The 25,950-nt window shown below is 39.8% G+C and overlaps 1 protein-coding gene across 15 annotated transcripts in view; it reads left to right on the top strand.

Moving 5' to 3' along the window:
- Positions 1-20,840, top strand: part of GPCPD1 (glycerophosphocholine phosphodiesterase 1) — a 162,784-nt gene extending 141,944 nt beyond the window's left edge. For 14 of the 15 annotated variants that reach the window (XM_085004456.1, XM_085004454.1, XM_085004458.1 and 11 more), the window contains 9 exons: positions 393-485; positions 1,587-1,664; positions 2,340-2,379; positions 4,912-4,973; positions 7,467-7,532; positions 9,143-9,279; positions 9,930-10,065; positions 10,474-10,634; positions 17,463-20,840. In XM_085004456.1, coding sequence (XP_084860582.1) covers positions 393-485; positions 1,587-1,664; positions 2,340-2,379; positions 4,912-4,973; positions 7,467-7,532; positions 9,143-9,279; positions 9,930-10,065; positions 10,474-10,634; positions 17,463-17,652 — 963 coding nt within the window. In that variant the 3' untranslated portion in view covers positions 17,653-20,840. Of the gene's footprint in view, positions 1-392; positions 486-1,586; positions 1,665-2,339; positions 2,380-4,911; positions 4,974-7,466; positions 7,754-8,636; positions 8,969-9,142; positions 9,280-9,929; positions 10,066-10,473; positions 10,635-17,462 lie in introns of those variants that run through there. The other variant, XR_014832786.1, reaches the window with a different exon arrangement.
- The last annotated feature ends 5,110 nt before the right edge of the window (positions 20,841-25,950 follow it).

Raw genomic sequence — 25,950 nt, 5'->3', positions numbered from 1 at the left:
TTTTTTGGACAGGTCAATAATTTTATAGCAAATAGCAAATTTCTCATGTCCTCCTCATTTTATTTATTTATTTATTTATTTTTGCTTTTTTTGGGCTGCACTCTCGTTATATGGAGGTCCCCAGGCTAGGGGTCTAATTGGAACTACAGCTGCGGGCCTATGCTACAGCCACAGCAATGCCAAATCCGAGCCCAAGTCTACAAACTACACCACAGCTCATGGCAATGCCGGATCCTTAACCCACTGAGCAAGGCCAGGGATGGAACCCGAAACCTCATGGTTCCTAGTCGGATTTGTTTCCACTGCACCATGATGGGAACTCCTTGTCCTTCTGGTTTTAGATATATTGTTGGCCAGATAATATTTTTCAAGTACTTGTTTATTTTTTTCAGGGTGCAGCCTTTGTAGAATTTGATGTTCATCTGTCAAAAGATTTTGTGCCTGTGGTATATCATGATCTCACCTGTTGTTTGACTATGAAAAAGGTATGTTGAAATTCTTTTATTTTAACCTCTAATGCAGGTGGATAAAAGGTTTAACAACAAGGAAGATATATATACACATACTGTGTACCATTTTATATAAGGCATTGAGCATCTGTGGATTTTAGTATTTTGTGAGGGGTCCTATAATCGATCCTCTGCAGATACTCATAGATGACTGTACGTTTATTTATTAAATAGAGTTGGTTAGTTCATTTTCTTCATGAATCCAATTCTTTCTTCTCTCAGACTCCTACAACATCAAGAGAGAGAAAAAGGAGACAGGAATATTAATTTTCTAGAGTAGGGTCTCTGTCTTGCTGAATTTGCCAAGGACATTCCAGGTGGTTTCTGTATCGTCAGCCATTGACCCTGTATTGAGGTGGGACAGGAAGCTGTCAAGAGTGTTCTCTAGGCTCCCTTGTAGTTCTGTATCCAGCTCTTTCTCAAGTTAATAGGCTTATATGATTTCGCTTAAGTGGAAAGAGCCGTGGTAAAAAATAAAGTTGAAGAAGTACTTTGGAGCCTAGATAGTGGAGGGCTTCAGGGGTTTGGACTTAGGAACAATGGAAATAAAGGCTTTTGAGCCAGGTAGGGAATCATTCGGAACTAAACTTCCAGTTGAATATTTTGAAACCTGATGTATGGGTGTAAGAGCAACTTGAGACTAGAGGCAAGGGGAGTGGTAACCCGGGCCAAAGGTTACAATAAGCCTAAACTAGAATAGAGACAATGAGAAGGAAGAAGAGGGCATGATGGAGGAGAAAGTCTAGAAAGAGATTTGAAAATACATGTAATTTATTAAAATTGTAATGGCTGTTGTGCAAACATAATTGTTATATAGTGTTTGGACTTCTTTATACAAATTAATTAGCTGATTTCTCAGGGAGGCTTCATTTGGCATTTTCTTTAAAACTGCGTTGCGTATCATTTCCATTGAGTTAATCTAAAGTTAAGGCTGATGCTGAGAAAACTAGACAGCTTACATGTAAAAGACTGAAATTAGAACATTACCCAGTACCAGATACAAAAATAAGGCCTGTCTTGAATAAACAGTAATAATTTGGGGCCAACTTTTCTCTCCCTTTCTCTCTCTTTTAACAGAAATTTGATGCTGATCCAGTTGAATTATTTGAAATTCCAGTAAAGGAATTAACATTTGACCAACTACAGTTGTTGAAGGTAGTAATAATAGCATAAAATATAAATTATCTTTTAGTAAAATATAAATTACCTGTTTGTACTTGTCTTTGTATCGTGATGTCTTTGCACATTTGGATGACTACACACACACACACACACACACACACACACACACACACACACACACAGCATGCGTAGAGTTTATGTTTTGGTTTTCTGTTCTATTATGCAGAACGGGTATCAGCTAATCCACCTTCCCTTCTTTAACAATTTCCGTGGACCCCATTGGTTTTTGCTTTTGTGAAGGAGCTGGGTTATAAGTCTTTATAGGCCATAGGGGCTAGCCATAATCTTAGATTGTCTCTGGTCTGTTTTAGCGTTTTATAATTTTACACTTGGCCTTTTATGTTATTGTTGGTTTTTATACCTATGCTATTATCTAAGATCCTTGTGTATTTTTCCATAATGTTACATGATCCCTCTTCCTATTCTCGTTAGATACCTAAATCCCTACTTGGGTATTTGATCATGATCTTATATGTATGTATAATATTAAATATATACATCAGTAAGTGTTTATTATTAAAGTTATTATTATTAAATAATTCTGTATTTTATAATTTTCTCTAAATAGCTTTTCAAGTTATAATTCTGTTAACCATATCTCCATAAACTAACACCTTTTTTTCTGATTGCATTTTGGGCATTTTCTAGCTCACTCATGTGACTGCACTGAAATCTAAGGATCTGAAAGGTATGTACCAATATGAAAACACTGTTTTCATTTCATAGTTAGCGTGTATAGAGTATTTCCTTATCCATTTTTAACTTACTTTTGGTGACCTTAATATAACACTGAGTTATATAAATGTAATTTTGTCATGAAGTGTTTATGTATTGAAATGCGCCTATGACATGTGTATATAGTAAGCATGTTTCTTTACTTTTATGGATTTGATGATTAAAATTCTTTATCATTTTCTACCTGTCAATCTTTCCAGACATCCTTAAGCATTACAAAGTACAGAATATATCAGGTAGAGAATGGCTCCAGAACCAGGAGTTTGAATCTCAAGCAGGTTACTTTATTTAACCACTCTGTGCCTCAGTTTCCTCACAGCTTGTCCCTTTTTTTTGCTTTGTAGGGCTGCACCCATGATATATGGAAGTTCCAAAGCTAGGGGATGAATCAGAGCTACAGCTGCTGGCTTACGCCACAGCCATAGCAACACAGGTTTCAAGCCGTGTCTGCAGTCTAAACCACAGCTCACAGCAACACCAGATCCTTAACCCACTGAGCAAGGCCAGGAATCAAACCCACAACCTCATGGTTACTAGTCAGATTTATTTCTGCTGAGCCACAGCGGGAACTGCCTCAAAGTCTGTCCTGTCTTAAAAATCCCTTGTATGGAGTTCCTATTGTGGCACAGTAGAAACAAATCTGTTTAGTAACCGTGAGGTTATGGGTTTGATCCCTGGCCTCACTCAGTGGGTTATGGATCCGGTGTTGCTGTGAGTTATGGTGTAGCTCACAGACACAGCTTGGATCTGGTGTTGCTGTGGATGTGGCATAGCCTGAGCAGTGGTAGCTCTGATTCGACCCCTAGCTTGGGAACCTCCATATGCCTCGGGTGCAGCCCTAAAAAGACAAAAAAAAAAAAAAAAAAAAAAATCCCTTTGTAATTCCACTTTACTTTCTACGCCCATAGAACTTAATGATTGTCTGTCTGTTTTGGCCGCATTCTGGTGCATGTGGAAGTTCCTGGCCCAGTGATTGAACTTCTGCTATAGCAGAGGCCCAAAGTGCTATAGCAACACCACCACATCCTTAATCCTCTGTGCCACAAGAAGGCACAGTGTGTCATTTTTTTTTAACCCTTTATATTTGTGTAATGTTCTGTCTCTTCCACTAGAAAGTTAGGGGAAATGGTTTTATATTCCCTAAGACATTTATAATACTCTGCATAGAGTAGGTGCTCATTACATGTTTATCTGTAGTTACCACAACAGGATAGTTACAGTGCCTTTATGAAGAAATTGTAAGGTACCAAAGACTCCAAAGAGTATCCCCAGAGCATAAATATGGCTTTACAAGCTAGTAGATATAGTTCATAACTCTTTAGAGTAAAATCAATTTTACCTTTATTTCTCTAGAAAATTTTACACTATTTAGTTTTTGAATTATAATGCAAAGGGTTGGTTTTTGACTGTTTTGGTTTTTGGTTTTGGGGTTTGTTTTTTTTGTTTGTTTGTTTGTTTTGTTTTGTTTTTGTCTTTTTAGGACTGCACCCGAGGCCTATGGAGGTTCCTAGGCTAGGGTTAAGTCAGAGCTGTAGCCGCTGGCCTACACCATATAGCCACAGCAACTCGGGATCCGAGCCACATCTGCAACCTATACCACGGCTCATGGCAACTCTGGATCCTTAACCCACTGAGAGGGGCCAGTGATCAAACCCGAGTCCTCATGGATAGTAGTTGGGTGTATTAACCACTGAGCCATGACGGGAACTCCTGGGGAGGTATTTTTTAAAAAGTAATGATGCTAAATTTTTTTTTCTCTTTTGGAAAAAATTCTTATGTGCCTTGCCATAATTGATTCTTGGATTAAATGGTGATGTTAACAAAGACAGAGTAGTACCTGTATACTCTCTTAATTTCTAACTTCTGAGCTGATTTTGCTATTTCAAATAGATTTTTATTTTATTTTATTTGGTCTTTTTGCCATTTCTAGGGCCACTCCCACGGCATATGGAAGTTCCCAGGCTAGGGGTCTAATCAGAGCTGTAGCCGCCAGCCTACGCCACAGCCACAGCAACTTGGGATCCGAGCCGCGTCTGTGATCTACACCACAGCTCACGGCAACACCGGATCCTTAACCCACTGAGCAAGGCCAGGGATCGAACCTGCAACCTCATGGTTCCTAGTCGGATTCGTTAACCACTGAGCCACAATGGGAACTCCTTCAAATAGATTTTTAAGTAGAAGTCGCAGTCTTTAATTGAGGAATTAAGGACCGTTCGTGACTTTTTTTGGAAAGTATATTACACGTTTTATAAGAAAATAACCACTGTTGAGGTCATAAACTATGGTGACCTATTAATTTTGTAAAGTAGTCTAAATAAAGGTTGCCTGCTTTGAAAATGGGGGTTTTGGAGGTTAAAATTAGTAAGTACAAGAAAGAATCTCATGACTATTTCAGCATTTTTTGTCCTCTAAAAATTTAGGGAAAGGTGTTAAGCAATAAAATGGCATTTTATCTACTGAGTTTTTGTGATTTAAATTTCAGAATCTGTGGTTGAGGAAGAAAATTCTCTTTCTGAAAATCAGCCATTTCCTTCTCTTAAGATGGTAAGTTCCTTAAGAAAACTAGAGCAAGGTTATCATTAATTCTGCTATAGCTTAATAATTTATTTTGGTTTCTTAAATGGACACCTAAAAAGGCCAATTTGTATAGTGTAAAAGACAACATTAATGTAAACTTACCATACTTGTTGCTTTTTATTTTTTTGGTCTTTTTTTCCCATTTCTTGGGCCGCTCCTATGGCATATGGAGGTTCCCAGGCTAGGGGTCAAATCGAAGCTGTAGCCACCGGCCTGCACCACAACCACAGCAACGTGGGACCCGAGCCGCATCTGTGATCTACACCGCAGCTCACAGCAACGCTGGATCCTTAACCCACTGAGTAAGGCCAGGGATCGAACCTGAAACCTCATGGTTCCTAGTCGGATTTGTTAACCACCAAGCCACGATGGGAACTCCACTTGTTGCTTTTTAAAGAAGATACATTCTTTTATCTTTTTTCTTTTTCTTTTTAGGGCTCACCTATGGCATATGAAGTTCCCAGACTAGTGGTCAAATCAAAGCTGCAGATGCCAGCCTATACCACAGCCACAACCACCAGCCTACACCACAGCTCACTGCAACGCTGGATCCTTGACCCACGGAGCTTGGCCAGGGATGGAACCGTCATGCTTATGGATACTAATTGGGTTTGTTACTGCTGAACCACAATGGGAACTCCTGCTTTGTTTATTTTTTAAGCATAAAAGTCAGACAGATATTTAAGCGTGGTCAAGGCAAAATGAATTTGAATAGCTGATGCTTTAACTTCAATTATTTCTAAAGTTTAAAAATCACTTAACATATTTTTATAATAGGAAATTAAAAAACAGTGTGGTGTAGGTCACATACGTGGCTCGGATCCTGAGTTGCTGTTGTGGCATAGGCTGGCAGCTACGGCTCTGATTTGACCCCTAGCCTGGGAACTTCCATATGCTGCACTCGGGATCCTAAAAAGAAGCAAGAAAATAAAAAATAAACTAAACAAATCGGGGGTTCCCATTGTGGATCAGCCAGTAACGAACCTGACTAGTATCCCTGAGGATGCGGGTTTGATCCCTGGCCTTGGTCAGTGGATTAAAGGATCCAGAATTGCCATGAGCTGTGGTGTAGGTCACAGACGAAGACCAGATCCCACATTTTTGTGACTGTGGCATAGGCCCACGGCTACAGCTCCTATTCAACCCCTGGCCTGGGAACTTCCATATGCTGTGGATATGTCCCTAAAAGATAAAACTAGAAAATAAAGTGGAAAAAAAAAAAAAAAAAACTAAACAAATCAGTGGTTTGTATGTTAATAGCCAAGCTTTATGTTTTAGATTGCATTTTCTAGTTTTGCTGCCCAGATGGTCTTATTGCAAACCAAATAACTTAGTTTAGACATCTTTTTTTTTGTCTTTTTGCCTTTTCTAGGGCCACTTCCGAGGCATATGGAGATTCCCAGGCTAGGGGTCTAATCGGAGCAGCAGCCACCGGCCTACGCCACAACCACAGCAACTCGGGATCCGAGCCGTGTCTACAACCTACACCACAGCTCATGGCAACGCCAGATCCTTAACCCACTGAGCAAGGCCAGGGATCGAACCTGCAACCTCATGACTCTTAGCCGGATTCGTTAACCACTGTGCCACGACGGGAACTCCTAGACACCATATTATTTGTTCATTTTTGTCAGTATAGCCTTATTTATGAGCCCCTTTAATTTGGAAATAAAATCTTTCCAGTGTGTTATCGCCATAGTATTAGCATACCACTTCAGAAGAGCACGCTAGAAATCATGGTTTTTCATATAACCATATTTTATTTATTTATTTATTTATTTATTTGCCTTTTCTAGGGCCACTCCTGTGGCATATGGAGGTTCCCAGGCTAGGGGTCTAATTGGAGCTGTAGCCACAGCCACAGCAACGCCAGATCTGAGCCACATCTGCGAACCACACCACAGCTCACAGCAACGCCGGATCCTTAACCCAGGATCCTTAACCCACTGAGCGAGGCCAGGGATTGAACCCACAACCTCATGGTTCCTAGTCGGATTTGTTAACCACTGTGCCACGATGGGAACTCCTCATACAACCATATTTTAGTAGATTGAAATACCTGAATGCAAATCAGAAAAACATAACAAATGTCTTTTTCAATTCATGTGGTTGCTTATCTTATTACTGCTCACTTTAGATGTTTAGTAGTATTATGAAAAGGTTTTGGGGTTAAGGTTCATTCTTTGTGGTTATTATTGATCAGTTACTACAGATACTGCTATAGACTAATGCTTTTGACTTTCTTAACTAATTCATCAACCAGGTTGTTTGTCATTTTGAGTATAAGAAAAGATAATAATTTATGCTGAATATCTAAATAAAACATTTTATACTTACAAGTGATCTATTTTTCTTAGACTGTTTTTTATAATAGATCTGTTTTTCTTTTTTCCTTCTTTCTTTACCATTCATCTCACCAAAAAATGAAACAAAATTTTCCACCAACAAACAAAACTCTAGGTTTTAGAGTCTCTGCCAGAAGATGTAGGGTTTAACATAGAAATAAAATGGATCTGCCAACAAAGGGTAAGTCATTCTCTGTGTTACGGCTTCTTCTTCGTTCCTGTTCTTTCTTTAAATGCATTCATTACTATCTCTTTGTTTTAATGGAATAAGTGAAAGAGAAATCTTACTGTGTCTTTTTCCAGCAAGTACAGTGCTTATTGCACCTTTTAGACAAAGCACATCTTACATGAGTACTTAAAAGTAGTAATGGTGTAATAGACCTTCCAGTTTACACGTCTCTTGTTTACATTAATATGGATGGTGTCTGGGCCTACTTACAAAGTGAGCAGTGAGAACTCCAGGAACTTTATGACACTAATGAAATACTTTTCTTATCCCCCATCTCAATATGTACCTTAAATAATTTCCTAAGCAGTTTTCTTTTAAGTGACAGTAGCTAATAATAACTAGGACAAGAAATTTCTGCAGACCTGGTTTTAAATCACTCTGAAGTTTAGTCATCCTTTTGTTCAAGAGTTATTTATTGAAAAGCTGCTAAGGGCCGGTCAGTTTTATTGTGCTGTGGTTAAGTAGTGAAGAAAATAGAATAAAGCCTTGCCTTTCTGAAACTTAACAGTCATCTAGTTGAGGAAAAGAACTAATTATTGGACGTTATCAGATGAGGAAGTGCGTAAATGGATAGGATGCATGGTAAGAGGATTGGTTGGGTAGGGGGTATAGGAAGTAGTTAATTCAGAAACCATGATTTAGGTAGTGGGAGCAGTAGCCTGGTGTTTGGATCAGAATAATCCATAACTGCTCTTAAATCATGTCTTCCAAGTAGCTGTTTATGATAAGCTGGTCCTGCCTAACAAATAGCATGTAAGTGCCAGCCTACACCACAGCCACAGCAGTGTCAGATCTGACCTGTGTCTGTGATCTACACCACAGCTCATGGCAACGCTGGATCTGTAACCCACTGAGTGAGGCCACGGATCAAACCCATGTCCTTCTGGATACTCATTTTACTTCTGAGCCACAAAAGGAACTTTTAAGAATAAATTTTTTTAACTGGTAATTCTTAATCACCAGGATTTTTTGAGTATTGAGTTAGCAAATGAAGTGGAGTCCTTGTAACCTCTCATAATATATGAAGATTGTGTAAAAATATTTTAGTCATAGTAGATTTCCTTTTTTTTTTTTTTTTTTTTTTTTTTTTTTTTAGGGCTGCATCCACGGCATATGGAAGTTGCCAGGCTAGGGGTCAAATCACAACTACAGCTGCTGGCCTATGCCACAGCCACAGCAACTCAGGAGCGTCAGCAGCTAAGCTGTGTTTGCAACCTGCACTGCAGCTCACGACAACTCCAGATCCTTAACCCACTGAGCGAGGCCATGGATCGAACCCGCATCCTCATGGATACTAGTTGTGTTCCTTTGCACTGCGCCACAACAGGAACCGGATTTCCAATTTCTAGGGTTTTAACTTTTATTTTTTTAACCTTATTAAAGCAAAGGTCTATTAATAATTGCTTTGGATATGTCTCCGTATCTAATTATGATAATAATTCACATAGGCCTTTGCTTTCTTCATCTTTTACGTAAGAGTTTACATAAGGTGTTCTCAAGATTTTTTTCTAACATTGTGATTCTAGAGTATTTAATGACTTTTGTTTTCCTGTTCCATTTAGGATGGAATGTGGGATGGTAACTTATCAACATATTTTGACATGAATATGTTTTTGGATATAATTTTAAAAACTGTCTTGGAAAATTCTGGAAAAAGGAGGATAGTGTTTTCTTCATTTGATGCAGATATTTGCACAATGTGAGTAATTATTTTCTCCTATACTCTTAGTCTTTAACTAGGACTTAGGTTACAGAGGTTGTAGCTGGGAGTGGGGAAGTTGCCCAGACTTCACCCTTGATTTGTCTTCTCGGTCCCATTATGTATACTCGTTACAGGCACATCCTCTGCACCCACTGGGTCATGCACCTCCTGCCTTGTGTTTCATTTTACAGGCACATAACATTCTTAGTGAATTGTAAGGCTTTCTTCTTGCCCATTTCTGAGAATATTTTAACTCCTACATAAAGTAATTTTTTTGACTTAAAGGCAATATATATTTAATTACCTCTCAGTAATGCGTATTCTTTTAAAAAATTTTGTATGTTTATATTTTTGGTAATTTTCTAAAATTTTAAAATGATAAATTATATCTCCTAAATGAAACTTTTTTTGTTTTGTTTTGTCTTTTCTAGGGCCGCTCCTGTGGCATATGCAGGTTCCCAGGCTAGGGGTCTAATCAGAGCTGTAGCTGCCAGCCTACACCAGAGCCACAGCAACGCAGGATCCTGAACCCACTGAGCCAGGCCAGGGATCGAACCTGCAACCTCATGGTTCCTAGTCAGATTCGTTAACCACTGAGCCATGGCAGGAACTCCAATGAAAAGTATTTTTTAAATTGTCTTCCATAGGGTTCGGCAAAAGCAGAACAAATATCCGATATTATTTTTGACTCAAGGGAAATCTGATATTTACCCTGAACTCATGGACCTTAGATCTCGGACAACCCCCATTGCAATGAGCTTTGCACAGTTTGAAAATCTATTGGTAAGCTATGTTTGCATTTTTTAATATGCATTTGTTTAAAAAAATGTTTTGGAGCACTAGCAAATACAGTTATATGTTAATTTACACATCTAAAAGGTTAGTTTTTGACCTGTGTATAATGAGAAGATAGCTCCACTTAAAATAAGGATGTTCAATCTCAGAATGAAAAGCAGTTAAATGACCAACAACAAAAAATTTCTTATAGGCCTAAGCCATTAAGTTCTGTAGTTTAGTTTTCTGAGTGGATTTTATGAATCATCTAAAATGGTTAGATTGTAAACTTGTTTGATGAAATTTTCTTTCCCTGTCCATTTTGCTTTGGAGAACACTGATCCTAGTGTATGACCATTTAAGCATTTGCAGTTAATAAGCTACTTTTTCTCAAGTAACTTATTTTTCTTCTTTTAGGGGATTAATGCACATACTGAAGACTTACTCAGAAACCCATCCTATATTCAGGAGGCAAAAGCTAAGGGACTGGTCATATTCTGCTGGGGTGATGATACCAACGATCCTGAAAACAGAAAGAAATTAAAGGAACTGGGAGTTAATGGTCTAATTTATGATAGGTATTTGTTTTTCATGAAAAATTTTCCTGGATTGTTTGAAAAAAAAGTAAAATTATAGTTCAGCCTGAGGTTTATCTTAACATTGATTTGTCAGTGGAACTTAAGAGTATACCACAGCCACTTCAAAAGCTTGTTAAAATTTCATGTGACTGGACGCCAACCCCAGTGTACTGATTCAGCTTGAGGGTAGAGGTGGCTGTCTGCCCTCGACCTCTTCTCTGTCTATACCAACTCTCTTGGTGATCTCGCCCAGTTCGGTGGGTTTTCATCCTTTTTATATATTCCCAAATATTTATCTCTGGCTCAGGCCTTTCCCCTAACTGCTGAACTTTTATATCCTGCTGTCAACACCTATTCTTCCTATATGCTTTTTGATTTAAATATAAATGACAACTGTCCAATTTCTCAACCCTGAGTCTTGCCATGACTTTTTTTTTTTTTTTTTTTTTTTTTGCTTTTTAGGCCACACTCTCAGCATATGGAAGTTCCAAGGCTAGGGGCCGAATCAGAGCTGCAGCTGCTGGCCTACACCACAGCCACAGCAACGGGGATCCAAGCCACATCTGCAACCTACACCATAGCTCATGGCAGTGCCAGATCCTTTAACCCACTGGGCAAAGCCAAGGATTGAACCTGCATCCTTGTGGATAGTCTGGCTCGTTACTGCTGAGCCACAGAGGGAACTCCCTTGCATGACTCTTTTTTTTATCTCATACCCCAAATCTAGTCAGACAAAAAATATATTCTGAATCCTCCCCTCTTTTTCTCCACCACGCTGCATCATTTCTTTTTTTTTTTTTTTTTTTTTTTTTTTTTTTGTCTTTTCTAGGGCCGAACCTGTGGCATATGGAGATTCCCAGGCTAGGGGTCTAATCGGAGCTGCAGCCGCCAGCGTACACCACAGGCACAGCAACGCCAGATCCTTAACCCACTGAGCGAGGCCAGGGATCGAACCCGCAGCCTCATGGTTCCTAGTCAGATTCGTTAACCACTGAGCCACGATGGGAACTCCTGCATCATTTCTTATATGGATTATGGGAGTAACTTCCTCGCTGGTGATGGTCTGTACCCCTACTGTCCTTTGTCTATTATTAGAAAACAAGAGACTGAAAACTGAAGTTGGGTCATGTTACTGGTTAAAATTCTTTCATGGCTTTCCATCTCCAGGTATAAAAATCCCAGATCCTTACAAGGCCCTATGTGAACAGATTTCCTTACTCCTAATTGGCCTCTTGCTGTTTCTTTTCTGAGAAAGACTAAAATGTCACCTTCTCATTAAGACCTTCCTCTTTTTTTTTTTTTTTAAACTGTGACTGCACCATGTATGTTACCAGACCAGGGACCAAACACAAGCCTCAGTGGTGACCATGAGCTACATCAGTGACAGTGCTGAACTTTTAACCACTAAGTCACCAGGGAATTCCTTGAACATCCTAAATTAAATTAAAACATCTTCTCATAGCACAACTTTCCGACTTTTCTCTCCGTAGTATTTACCGCCATCTGGCATACCTATATATACATATTATATTTTACTTGTTTTCTCCCCAACCTCCTAACCCAGGTACACCCTCACAAGCATAAGCTCCGTGAGTGCAAGGCTTTGCCTGTTTTGTTCACTACTGTGAATCTCCAGAGATGAGAAGAATGATACAGTGTAGAATCTCAGATATTTATTGAACTGATCTTTTTTTTTTTTTTTTCTTTTTTAAATAAGCGTGCTGTCTGTTTAGGATGAGAAGGTGAGAGCTCAAAGATGATAAACTTGGTTAGTGTAAAGAAATTGTGGATGAGAAGGGATGTTGTTTACTCTCTTGAGGGCATTAGTTGGATTGCTAATACTTAAGCAGCATCATACAAAGGGATAACTTTTTATCAGGTCTACTTTAAAAAATACCCTGCTCTTGGATTCATTAGGTCACATTACTGTTTGTCCTTTAAAGTTATTTCACTTTCTTAATAAAGCTTTCCCTATTCTTCCCACTGTTTTGTCTGAATTAGTCTGATTTTAAAACTGCATCCCAGATAATGTCTGCCTTTTAAAAGTGTTTGGTTAATATTTCTTGGGCCGCTCCCGCGGCATATGGAGGTTCCCAGGCTAGGGGTCGAATCGGAGCTGTAGCCACTGGCCTACGCCAGAGCCACAGCAACGCGGGATCCGAGCCGCGTCTGCAACCTACACCACAGCTCACGGCAACGCCGGATCCTTAACCCACAAGCAAGGCCAGGGACCGAACCCGCAACCTCATGGTTCCTAGTCGGATTCGTTAACCACTGCGCCACGACGGGAACTCCCTGATTCATAGCTTTTTAAAAAAACAAACAAACAAAAAAAAGAATTGTTGATTTACAGTATTGTGCTTTGTAGCTCTTTTTAATAGACATTTTCAACTAATTAAAGGAGAAATAAAAATTTAAACTTAGAGTTTGATGGAAGTGCTGGCTTTACCAAAATCTTGATGGATGTTTCTTGGAGGAGGAGGAGGGTATGATTGCACATATTTTCAGGCAAGAAAAGTATATTATGAGGTTATATGTGTACCATGTATGACCTTGTAGGGATGTATAAATTTTAGTCAACTCCTTCATCTAAAGAGATTGCTTGGTTGTAGCCTAATACTGACAATACAGTGGAAAACAGCAAGATAGGATGTGATATTAGAAGCTGAAAAGAAAGTGAGTTTTTCCTGGCCCAGGGTCAACAAGAATTTAAAGGGGAAGCGTTGAGATGGATATGAGCAAGAGTGGTGCTTAAATTTCCCCTGACAGGAGATTTTGGTGAGGGCGGGCACCAGGGCAGGAGGGTGTGGAAGGTGATGCTGAGCTGGCCTGGCCCTGGGCCCCTTCCTGCTAGGGTTTGATGAGAGGTGGAAGGTTAGATTTGGTGTTTACTACCTGTGGAAGGTTTTTTTTTCTTTTGTTTTAATCAGAGAAGCTCCTATGTATATCTAGTGTGTGTGTGTGTGTGTGTGTGTGTGTGTACATGTATGCTTGTATGTACACACTTCAAATAGTTCTACAAGACTAACAATTAAAAAGTCCCTTACACCTGTCCCTTTCGTTGTCTCTACCTGAGTTCCTGTACCCTAATTTTTTTTAACTGTTTCATGTGGTACTTAGGTGCTTATGCTATTTTTTCTTTACCAAATTTAGACGTTATATAGAAAGTTTGAATGATTCAAAGTGTTCATTTTACATGAGGCAGGATTTTGATGTGTTTTAGTTTATGAGAAGCCAAATTGTTTTCTTTTACAAAGGCATTAACACAGATTTTACATTTTAATCATGGTTTTGTAATGTCTCACATAAGCTGCTGTGCTAGTTGCCAGTATTTGGGATTTTTGCATTTGTAGTTGAGTAAGATGGCCTTTAATTTACCTTTATCAAATGATTGTTTAATTTCGGCATGAGGATAATACTTGCTTCATAGAGTAAATTGGGCAGGGTTCCCTCTATCAAAAATGACTCTACTGAAATTATTTTAAAAATTCAGTAACAGAGACCGAGATTTAAAGAACATTATCTTAGATTTGAACCTCCTTGTATGCCCCTCTCTAATTCCATTACCTTACCTCCTCGCTCAGGTGTAACGACTGATTAGCAAATTATTACTCTTTTTTTTTTTGGTCTTTTTGTTTTTAGGGCCACACCTACAGCATATAGAGGTTCCTAGGCTAGGGGTCTAATCAGAGCTATAGCCACCAGCCTTCACCACAGCCACAGCAGTGCCAGATCTGAGCTGCGTCTGTGATCTACACCACAGCTCACGGCAACGCCAGATCCTTAACCCACTGAGCGAGGCCAGGGATTGAACCTGCAACCTCATGGCTCCTAGTCAGATTCGTTTCTGCTGCACCTCGACAGGAATTCCAAATTGTTACTCTCTTTACAAATTTTTTAAAAATTGTCTGTCACTAAACAATATAATTAGTTCTTCATGGCTTTAAGCCTTATTTGTACTCTTTTTCTACTTGTTACCTTCTTAAAATCAATCCAGTTACTACATATAGCTGTGATTTATTCATTTTCATGGCTGTATGACTCTACCACAATTTATTCTACTACTGGAGAATATTGAGGTGGTTGCCAAATTTTCGCTGTTACAGTGTTTGCTTTAAACATCATTGACCTGGTCTCCTACTGTACATGTATAAGTTTCTTTAAGGGCAGTGACTTTAAACCTTTTGACCCCATCCACTAGAAATAAAATGAAATTCATTCATTTTACATTGCAACCCGGTGCAGACACAGGTATGTAAAGTGAGTACCTGAAACTAAATTTAAAAGCTAATGCCCTTTGAATATTTTCTGCTTGTGTGTGTTCTTTTAAATGATGATTCATTGGCCTGCCCTTTTCTTAATGCTGGTCTTAATTTTCTGAACTGATTTTTGGGACCCACAAGGTCCAGCTCAGCATGCTAAGGCATCTGCCTTTGGGTCAACCATTTGAAGTACCGCAGGAGTATGGTCATCTGCAGTGGGCTGTTCGGTGCTCTCATGGGAGCCTTCTACTAGTCTAAGGAGTAGGAACCTGTCAGTAGAAACCGAATCATCACATAGTTACTGGTTCGGGGCATTCTATCCATAGGTTACAAGGATGGTAGAATGAATGGCAGGGGTCCTCTTGGAGTGATAGCTCTTAGCATGCCTTCCATTCAGTGCATGCTGTTCTGCTACAGATTACTTGACTTCTTTGGGCTTAGCGCCCATCCTGAGTGACATTTTTTTGTGTGTCAGAGCTCCTTTTTTGTGGATTCAAAATCTCCTTTAAAACTGTCATCTTCAGTATCCTCTTGAGAAAGGAAAATGGGAAGTAAATGTTTTTGAATTCTTGCATGTCTGGAAGTGTTGTGGCCTGGCGTAAAATTCCATGTTAGAAATCATATTCCTTTAGAATTTTCTATTCCTTTAGAAGATAGAGCTTTTCTCTATCTTCATTGTGCTTTCGAAGAGTGGGACACCATGTTGATTCCTGCTCCCCACATGTTATTTCTTTGATTCTTCTCTGGAAATTTGGAGTGTCCAATCTTCTGAACTTTCATATAGATGGATCTTGTGGGTCTGGATTCACTCATTGTGCCAGTAGCCCTTTTAGTCTGTTGGTACATGTCCTTGAAGCTGTGGGAAATTGATGATTGGGCGTTCCTGTCCTAGTTAACGAATCCAACTAGGAACCATGAGGTTGCAGGTTCGTTCCCTGGCCTGGCTCAGTGGGTCAAGGATCTGGCATTGCTGTGGTGTAGGTTGCAGGTGCGGCTCAGATATGGGGTTGCTGTGGCTGTGGTTAGGGCAGCAGCTGTAGCTTGGACTTGACCCCTAGCCTGGGAACATCCAATGTGCCACGAATGTGGCTCCAAAAAAATTTTTTTTTTCTTTTGCTGTCTTGCATGTTAGAAGCTCTCCTCAGATGTATGCGAATCCTTGGCTGCCTCTCGTGATAAGGTGTCTAAAAGCTTGTTGGAATCACTGAATGTGTGAATGGGGCTTAGGGAATTTCACCATAGGATGATCCAGATGGACTTGTCATAGATCTGTCAGTAGATTAAAAACTTTGTTTTCTGTCTGGTCAGATTCGTCTTACATATATTCTACCTAGGGGATCTAGATCTGGCTGTCTGGTGTCTGGGAGTCAAGTGAGGGAGGCGAGATGGAGGAAGAAGGCACATCTCTGTATTTGTTATATTTGTACCATCTCTCATTTCCCTAATGCTGGTGGCCATTTTATAAAATGCCCACACTCTCCTCCATGCCAGGTGATTTCCTATTTAATTCTAGAAATAAACTTCAAAAAGCTTGGGAGGTGGTGCGCCACAGTAGGGAGTAAAGGAAGGGGACCACTTGCTGCTCAGGCCTTCACCCCATCCTCCCTGTTTGACACCCCCCCTTCGTTTTCTCCCAGTTCTAGAGGAATTCAGGGCTGCTTTTTAACTCACCCTTTTAGTTTTTTCAACTGCTGGCTTGTTGTTTGGACTTTCTGCTAACTAAAACACATTATTAGTACTTATCCATCTGTTTTCTAGCTTCCAGAATTTGTTGCTGTGTCTTTTTGGTTTTTCTCATTCAGTGAATTTTTTAATCCCTTTGTTTTATTTTCTTAACAGGATATAAGGAGTGAATTTAGATGCTTCTGTTCAGTGTGATAGCTTGATCCTTAGGTCACTTTTCTTTCTCTTAGGTTATTTTTAATTGCCAGGAGGTGTCTGTCTCTCTATACACACATACACATACACACAATACATACTTTTCCAGTATGGCTTATCGCAGAATTTTGAGTTTGGTTCCCTGTGCTATATGGTAGGAGCCTGTTTATTTATCCTATATATAATAATTTGCCTCTGCTTATCCCAAACCATCACACAGGGGTTTTTCTGGGCTTTCAACTCTAGGTACATCTGCTAGTACTACATGGCTTTAGGGTGATTCTCTCACCCTTTTTCTCTTAATCTTTGAAGTCAGAGCTGGGTATGTATCCTGGCCGTACCTTTTAACTTCCCAGCTGTCAAATAAGGCATTGCTGGAGAGAAGATACTTGAAGAATCAGTAGTATGTTCCAGATTTCATTTTCTGATTTCATTTATAATCGGCTCTTTTGCTTTAGGGGTACAAAAGGCAGTACTTCTATTCTGGATTATTGGAAGACTGAGAGAAGAGGAATATTTTTAACTAGAACTGATGCTTATCTCTTAAAGAAAAAATTAAATTAAAGGACTCTGTAGTATAGATGTTCCAGGCATTCTGTAAACGGTTTCTCTTAAGAAAAGTTGTCAGACAGGTCTTAAAGTAAACTACAAAATTATACTATTTTGTTTTCTGTTTGTCTTATTATAGGATATATGATTGGATGCCTGAACAGCCAAATATATTCCAAGTGGAGCAGTTAGAACGCCTGAAGCAAGAACTGCCAGAGCTTAAGAGCTGTTTGTGCCCCACTGTTAGTCGCTTTGTTCCCTCGTCCTTGTGTGGGGAGCCTGACATCCATGTGGATGCCAACAGCATTGACAATGTGGACAGTGCTTAGTATTTGCTGGGCAGGGACCATTTAGGGCATGCACCGCTGTTCTGGGTATTCACTTTTCATCACTGAGCATTGTTTATGCCTTTTAAGTTTTCAGTCCAATGAAGCAATAATGAAGTATTTTACTATTTCACTACAACTCTTGCTAGAATTTCAAGTATGCTATTTGAACCACTTGGCCAGGTATAATTACCAGTTAGTCTCTCTACATTGAGAAAATGTATTGGTAAATATTTTAAACTCAATATGTAAGTGTATAATGTTAAACAAATGTTTGTTAAAAATGTAGCACCTTGAAATTAACTATAAAAGTATCTCATATTTCTACTTATTACAGATTTTCATTTGATCAGGTCTGAAATATTTAGCACTTGAGGAACACGACTATGCATAATTATACCTGACCATAGGAAAAATAAGTACCTCAAATGCATGCATTTGCACTGGTGATTCCAACTGCACAGATCTTTGTGCCATCTGTATATATATGTATTTTTTACATGGATTGACATGCACACCTATACCATTTTCATTCAGTGTGAACCTTGAGGCTGCTGCCGTTCTCCCACTTAAACAAACCAATGCCTGTGTGAACAGCCTCGAGGTGATCCTCAAAAACTTGTTTTATAAATCTTTCAAAAGTTGTTTTGCATAAATATTAAGATTTCAAAATGCTGCAGGGTAATTTAATGTATAAACTAACTAGAACAAGTGTGGATTGAATACTTAGTACAATAGATCATAATGTATAAATTCTATTCAATGCATGCTGTAGGTTCCAAGCATGGGATTGTATACGTTTACTATAAGTCCTTGCATCTGTGGTGCTAGGTGAGTGTGAGAAGGTGTCAAGGACTGAAAAATATTTTGTTGCCTAAAAAAAAAGAAAAGAAAGGAAAAAGAAAAAAAGCCTGTTTTTAGGCATTTTAAATATGCTTAATTGTCTCTCACTACCTATTACACACTGTTGCTTTGTGGTTTGTTTCGTGTGTGTATGTGTTGTACAGTAGTTAAATATCAATGCAGAAAAATAAATGTCCTGAATTCTCATATTGGTATTTTTTATTGGTTAATGTATATCATGCATGTAATTTATTTAGAAATGTAGCATATTCTACTAAATGTATATGCATGTTTGGATTATACACAATTTTCTTTCATAAGAAGCAGATTGTTTTGGCATAACTGTAACTTAAGAGTGAATGTTAAATAAAATAGATTTATTTTCTTCATTATAAGATGAAATTTCAAGAAGGTGTTACTTTTGTATAATTGGTTCTATTATTATTGTTGTTATTATTATGAGAAATTGGAATTTAGTGTTAACCCTGAAGGGATAGCTTATTTGCATCTACTTTTTACTGTGTGTTCCTCCCTAGGCAGCTTATTCATGTATTGACATATTTTGGTAATAGCTGAGAACCTAAAACTGGGATTATATGTTGTATTTTTTTATTTTTTTAAACCAGGCAGTGCAGTTTGGTTCAGATCTTAATTGTGTGAAGATAGGCTTTAAAATCTTAGGGTATTGTGTTTGTAACACTGATATTTAGTGGAATATACTTTAGGAGAGTCTGCTACAGGGGTTTTGTATGCTTTTTTCATGTCGAAAGAGATTTTCCAACACTTGGTGTGGAAATTCACTTGGTGAGAAATAGGCACTTCTAGAAAACTCCTGAAAAACAATTACTTTTCTTGATCTGCAGACCTGTGTACAGTACAGGTGCCATTACGTTATGGCAACTTGATTAGCCCTGTGTGTGCATTTCTAGCCCTATTCATTTGTTCCTCCCCTACGCCTTTCCATTTCCAGCTCCATTTTGTAGACTCGAAGTTCACGAAGGGAAAGAATGAGGAGGAAAGAAGTGACGTGAGCGTCAGTTTCCTAAACAGTATAGTTGGCTGAGAAGAGCAGCCCCTGCTTATGACAAGGACAGAAGCTCACTGCTCAACTTTCTTTCCCGTCTCTTCCTGACTATAAACACCAGGGTGAATAGATGATTAACAGTAAGCAGTGGCTTCCATATCACTAGCTCTTGTCCTATACACTCTGCTCCAACCAGACTGCCCTGTGCTGGGCCCCGGCCCTGCCACATTCCTTCACTGCTGCTTTCTGTAGCCAAGTGCCCTCTGCCTGGAAGCCTCCCTGACACTTCTCCCTGCCAGATGCACTTCTTCAAGGCCATTCATTGACCTCCATCTGCTGCACCCTTGCCAAAACTTTAAGAAGGGATGAATCCATTTTTTTTTTTTAAACTCCACAGCCACATGTTCATTCCTTGACCATGCTTTGCATTTTAGTACTTTCTAGGTAGGCATTATTGATAATTTGTCTCAGCAGGCTGCAGGCTCTTCAAGGGCAGGGACCTTGTCGTAAAATTTTTTCTTTCCACAGTGCATGGAACATAGTAGAAAATAAATGTTGGCATTATTGGGATAATGTAATTTGTATCAAATGAGATTTCGATTGTTTACTAAGTATGTAAACTTTGAATTGGTTTGCATTTTGGCATTTGGAACAATTTATTGATGTCAGTTTTAAATGTAGAGGTATAATGTTGTCTTATATTTTCTGGAAATTGAGTGAAATGTTTGATACAATGCTGCCATTGTTCTCTGGTATTTTCCACCCTCTGGAATTATGTACTGTAACCAACTGGATGTAAATGTGAGGAACACAGCTCATTCCTATGTCTGTGGTGCCTGAGGGCCACCACAGGCACCCGTTTACCTCACTCATCACTCCTTGTGACACTTGTCTTCTTCCTGCCTAGCCCACCGCTTAGGCTACCTCAGCACCGCTCCCTTGTCTTCCTTCTGCGTTCAGCTCAGGTGCCACCTCCTCCAAAAACCTTCCTCAGCTTTTGACCAGAACCATGATGCTAACCAGTGCAGACAGCCTCTAAATCTAACTAGTTTGCGGCTGGGGAAGTAAAAAACCCAGACAAGTTAACTGACTTACCAGGTTGGGACTAGATCTGGGCCCTGTGTTCTTAAACAACGCTGCCTTCTGAATTCTCATGGCATTTGTTAGCATATGCTTTCTTGTAGTCCCACCTTTCTTGTGCCTGTTATATTTCCCTAACAAGATTGTAAGCCCCTTAAGGGCAAGGACTTCTCTGCATTTCTAGCACTACCATAGTGTTCTAGACTTAGTTATGAACTAGATAAATAAATGGTGGTGGCTACAATCGCCGTTTCCTAACTCAGATTGTTTCACGGTATACATGTGTTTTTGTCTCGTGTGCTTGGCTGTGTTATCTGGCGTGTGTGTGTGTGCGCGTGTGTGTGTGTGCTTGCATGTGTGTTGTTTATTCATGGATTTCCACCCCAGTTGCTTAGAGACTGAGTTGGGCTACCACACTCAATTTTCTATTCAATTCTGAATGAGAACAGTCATGGGAGTAAGTGGCAAATGTGGTAGTTCCCCCCTCCCATGCCTTGTCCCTTCCTGGGGCAGTACATCTAAATCCTGCAGCCAGTGGCCTGGATGTGAAGCAGGTACTACCTTGAATAGGACTTGTGTGATCTGTGGACTGCTGTTTTCCTGAGGGACCATGGTCTGTGCCTTGACTCTGTTCACAGCCTGACTGCATTTCCCATTATTACTGGTTTCAAAGTCAGGGTTGACAGCAGAGTCTTCTTAATTTAGATTTGGATACAACTGATTTATTCCTTTGTGTTTCCGATTGGGATTGGGTATTTTTAGGGTGGAAAGCAAAGTATGCATATTAGAAATATCTCATTTGGTGTTGCTGAGTGAAAAGTAATTCAAATATCTTTCAGTGAGTTTTTATAGTTTGAGAAATGGGAAATGTTTAAAAAGTAAGAGCGTATGATTAAGATCTTGTGCGTATGTGCTGGGGGTAAGGAGGAGGGCTCACGGATTGGAACAAAGGCTTCATTGAGACCCAAGCCCTCACAGAGTCACAGGTCAGTGGCCATGAAGCCAGTCTGGGGCATGATGTTTATAAACTCAGGCCAGAGTAGTAGTGCATTCAGAGAGGACGAAGGAGCCATCCCAACAATAGGAAGGATTTTGGAAAGTCAGGGCTTTGCATCCTTGCAGGAGATAAAGTCAATTGATGATTTTCAAGGAAAATGAAATGTGTTTTCAAATGAAAGTAATATTAGTATAGGAATAATAAAAGTACAGAGATTAATTTGCCTAATCCTCTTCTCAATTGATCCAAACGTACCTCTACCTATTTCCTCAGATAGAAAATAAATGCAGATGGATTGAGGGAAACATACTTGAAAAGCCAAACTAACTTCACAGGCAGGAAACTAAGAGCCTAGTTAAAGTTGCAGCATCCCATGATTTCAGAGGTCTCTCTCTGCAGCGCAGCCCTCTCCTCTAGTCTCCAGATACACACATCCAGCTGTCGGTTTGCATCTCCACTTGGAGCTCTCATGGGCATCTCACAGGTTCTTACTCCCTTTTTTCACCAAACTTGCTCCCATCCCACTTACAGTGTTCAGTATCTCAATAGGTAGTTCCAGGAGGCTTCCATGATTTTCCTCTTCCTGAAACCTTGTGATTAGCATTAATTTTTCACATTTTTTTAACCATCTGTTCTTTTTAGAAAATAAACACTTTTTTTTAGTTTCTTTAATAACACTATCACCTTTTCAAGCCAGAAATGTCCCCTTGAGATTTTGAGCAGTGTTATATGGATTTTCTAGATTGTGTGAAGGATTAACTAATTTTTTGGCTGCATCTGGGCCAGGGATTGAACCTGCACCACAGCAGTGAACCAAGCCGCTCTTAGGGACAACACCAGATTCTTAACCTGCTGCACCACAAGAGAACTCCAGAATTAACATTTTAAAAATATGACATCTGGGGAGTTCCTCTTGTGGCTCAGTGGGTTACAAACCTGACTAGTATCTGTGAGGATGTGGGTTCGATCCCTGGCCTAGCTCAGTGGTTAAGGATCTGGTGTTTCCGTGAGCTGTGGTGTAGGTCGCAGATGCAGCTCTGATCCTGTGTTGCTGTGACTGCAGTGTAGGCCAGCAGCTGCAGCTCTAATTCAACCCCTAGCCTGGGAATTTCCCCATTTGCCTCAGGTGAGGCCCTAAATAAATAAAAAAATATAAAAAAAAAAAACCTGTTTAGAATACAGTATGTGTCTTCATTTATTCAGAATTTTTATGTCCTGTAAAATAAGTTTTTTTCATTTTAAAAACTGTGGATTGGATTTTGAAAAGTTCTTATTACATTTCCTTAAATATAGCTCTTTTTTTTTTTTTTTTTTTAGGTCTTTTTAAGGCCACACCTGCAGCATATGGAGATTCCCAGGCTAGGGGTCTTATTGGAGCTACAGCTGATGGCCTACGCCACAGACACAGCCATGCCAGATCCTTAACCCACTGAGCAAGGCCAGGGATTGAACCCGAAACCTCATGGTTCCTAGTCAGTTCATTTCCAATGCGCCATGACAGGAGCTCCTTAAATATGTTCTTCACTAATAATAAGCAGTTAGGAGTTCCTGTCATGGCTCATGGTTAACGAATCCACCTAGGAACCATGAGGTTGCAGGTTCGATCCCTGGCCTCAGTCAGTGGGTTAAGGATCCAGCATTGCCGTGAACTGTAGTGTAGGTCGTAGATGCGGCTTAGATCCAGAGTTGCTGTGGCTATGGCATACGTAGGCCAGCGGCTACAGCTCCAATTAGACCCCTAGCCTGGGAACCTCCATATGCCACGTGTGTGGCCCCAGAAAAGAAAAAATAATAATAATAATAATAAGCAGTTAGTTTTTGTTTATCTTACCTAGCTACTTTGCTCAATTCAATTTGTCAAAATAGTCTGGTATTAAGTCTCTGGGATTTTCTAAATAGTTGATCATTTTATCTGCAAATGCATCTTTCTAATTTAATCTTGTTTCATTAGCTAATGACAATTATAGACATCCTTGTTTTTTTCCCTATCATAGGAGGTAAGTATGATGGCTACTGAGTTTCTAGTAGGTGACATTTATCTAGTTAAAAATATTTCCTTTTCTTAGTTTGCTAAAGGATTTCTTTCTCTCCTTTGCCCCCAAAGGGATAGGTTTTGAATTTATCCAATGAATTTTTGAAGATTTAGAATATAATTCTAGTTTTTTTTTTTTCTTTTTTAGGGCCACACCCACAGCATATGGAGATTCCCAGGAGTATCTATAGATGGATAAGATAGATATCTTCATATATACCTTCTCTTCTTGAGTTGAATATACCTCAATATTATATACAATACTAGTTCTGTTAAAAATGGAGTAATAGAACTGACCTTAGTGAAATATTGTTTTAATGGAAGTGGAATAAGAGCTTTACTTTTAAAAAAAGAAAAATATATATATACTCCTAAAGGCTGATTTTTTTGTTGTTGTTTTTTTTTGTTTTTGTTTTTTGTTTTTTAGGGCCACACCCATGACATACAGAGGTTCCCAGGCAAACGGTTGAATCAGAGCTGCAGCTGCCGGCCTACCCCACAGCCACAGCAACTTGAGATCCAAGCCTTGTCTGCTACCTACACCGAAGCTCATGGCAATGCCAGATCCTTAACCCACTGAGCAAGGCAAGGGATCAAACCTGAGTCCTTGTGGTCACTAGTTGGGTTCATTACCACTGAGCCATAGTAGGACCTCCTGATGTTTCTTTTGTTTGTTTGTTTGTTTGTTTTTGCCATTTCTAGGGCCACTCCTATGGCATATGGAGGTTCCCAGGCTAGGGGTCGAATCGGAGCTATAGCCATTGGCCTATACCACAGCCACAGCAACTCGGGATCTGAGCCGCGTCTGCAACCTATACCACAGCTCATGGCAACGCCAGATCCTTAACCCACTGAGCAAGGCCAGGGATCGAACCCACAACCTCCTGGTTCCTAGTCGGATTCATTAACCACTGAGCCATGATGGGAACTCCAGGACCTCCTGATATGTTTATAATAATGGAAGAACACTATATAGAAAGTATAATTCTTATTTTTTAGTTTCTGGGTAATCTGATTGAATGGGATTTCCTTGTATTCATTAATCCATAACCAAAATAAAATATTTGTTGAGGACTTGGGTAGGAGAATGAAGTAACTTCTGTCTTCAACGTGCTCATTATTTAGTTGAATTAGGGTTTTCACCACTGCACAGTGGTAATGAGGCTGCTGCCACTGCAATGTCAGTGGAGACTCCATGGAGCCTAGACTTCATCCCCATCCTGCGGTGACAGTGGTGTCAGAGCAGATCTAGGGTGAAGCCTGAACTCCCAGGCCATCTATCCTCAGGTGTCAACAAGAACTTTCTTCGCAAACCTGGCAGTAACGAGACAGTGCAGTGGCAGAGGAGGACTGTTAACAGACAAGATTTAAATAAAATCTAGAGGCATTCCCATCGTGCCTCAGCACAAACGAATCTGACTAGTACTCATGAGGAGGCAGGTTCAATCCCTGGCCTCGCTCAGTGGGTTAAGGATGTGTAGCTTGGATCCCACATTGCTGTGGCTATGGCATCGGACAGTGGCTAGAGCTCCGATTCAACCCCTAGCCTGGTAACCTCCATATGCTGTGGGTGCGGTCCTAAAAAGACAAAAAAAAAATAATAATAATAATTTAAAATAAATAAATAGGAGTTCCCATTGTGGCTCAGTGGTTAACGAATCCGACTAGGAACCATGAGATTGCCAGTTTGATCCCTGGCCTCACTCAGTGGGTAAAGGATCCAGCGTTGCCGTGAGCTGTGGGTGGGTCTCAGTGGAGGCTCAAATCCCCATTGCTATGGCTCTGGTGTAGGCTGGCAGCTACAGCTCTGATTAGGTTTCCCTAGCCTGGGAACCTCCATATGCTTTGGGTGCGGCCCTAGAAAAGACAAAAATAAATAAATAAAAAATAAATACATAAATAAAATCTAGAGTCTTTTTTTTACTTTTTTTTTTTTGTCTTTTGTCTTTTGTCTTTTTAGGGCCACACCCCTGGCATATGGAGATTCCCAGGCTAGGGGTCAAATTGGAGCTACACCTGCTGGCCTATGCCACAGCCATAGCAGCTTGGGATCCGAGCTGCGCCTGCGACCTACACCACACCTCACAGCAATGCCAGATCCTTAATCCACTGAGCAAGGCCAGAGATTGAACCTGTGTCCTCGTGGATACTAGTCGGGTTCATTAACCACTGAGCCATGATGGGAATTCCAAAATCTAGTCTTATAATAGCAAAAATATCCAGGTTTCAATCAATAACACTTTGTCATGCCAAGAACCAGGGAGATCTCAAACCATGTAAGAAAAGGCAGTCAACACAGATGACATAGATGTTACAATTATCTGA

The sequence above is a fragment of the Sus scrofa genome, chromosome 17 (assembly GCF_054392235.1).
Source record: "Sus scrofa isolate SSC_HxYL_T2T_F1_AM1 chromosome 17, Sscrofa_HxYL_maternal_Yorkshire_Landrace_v2.0, whole genome shotgun sequence".
Taxonomy (NCBI): domain Eukaryota; kingdom Metazoa; phylum Chordata; class Mammalia; order Artiodactyla; family Suidae; genus Sus; species Sus scrofa.
Note: the sequence above shows the minus strand (reverse complement) of the source record. Positions and strands in the feature narration are given on the sequence as shown.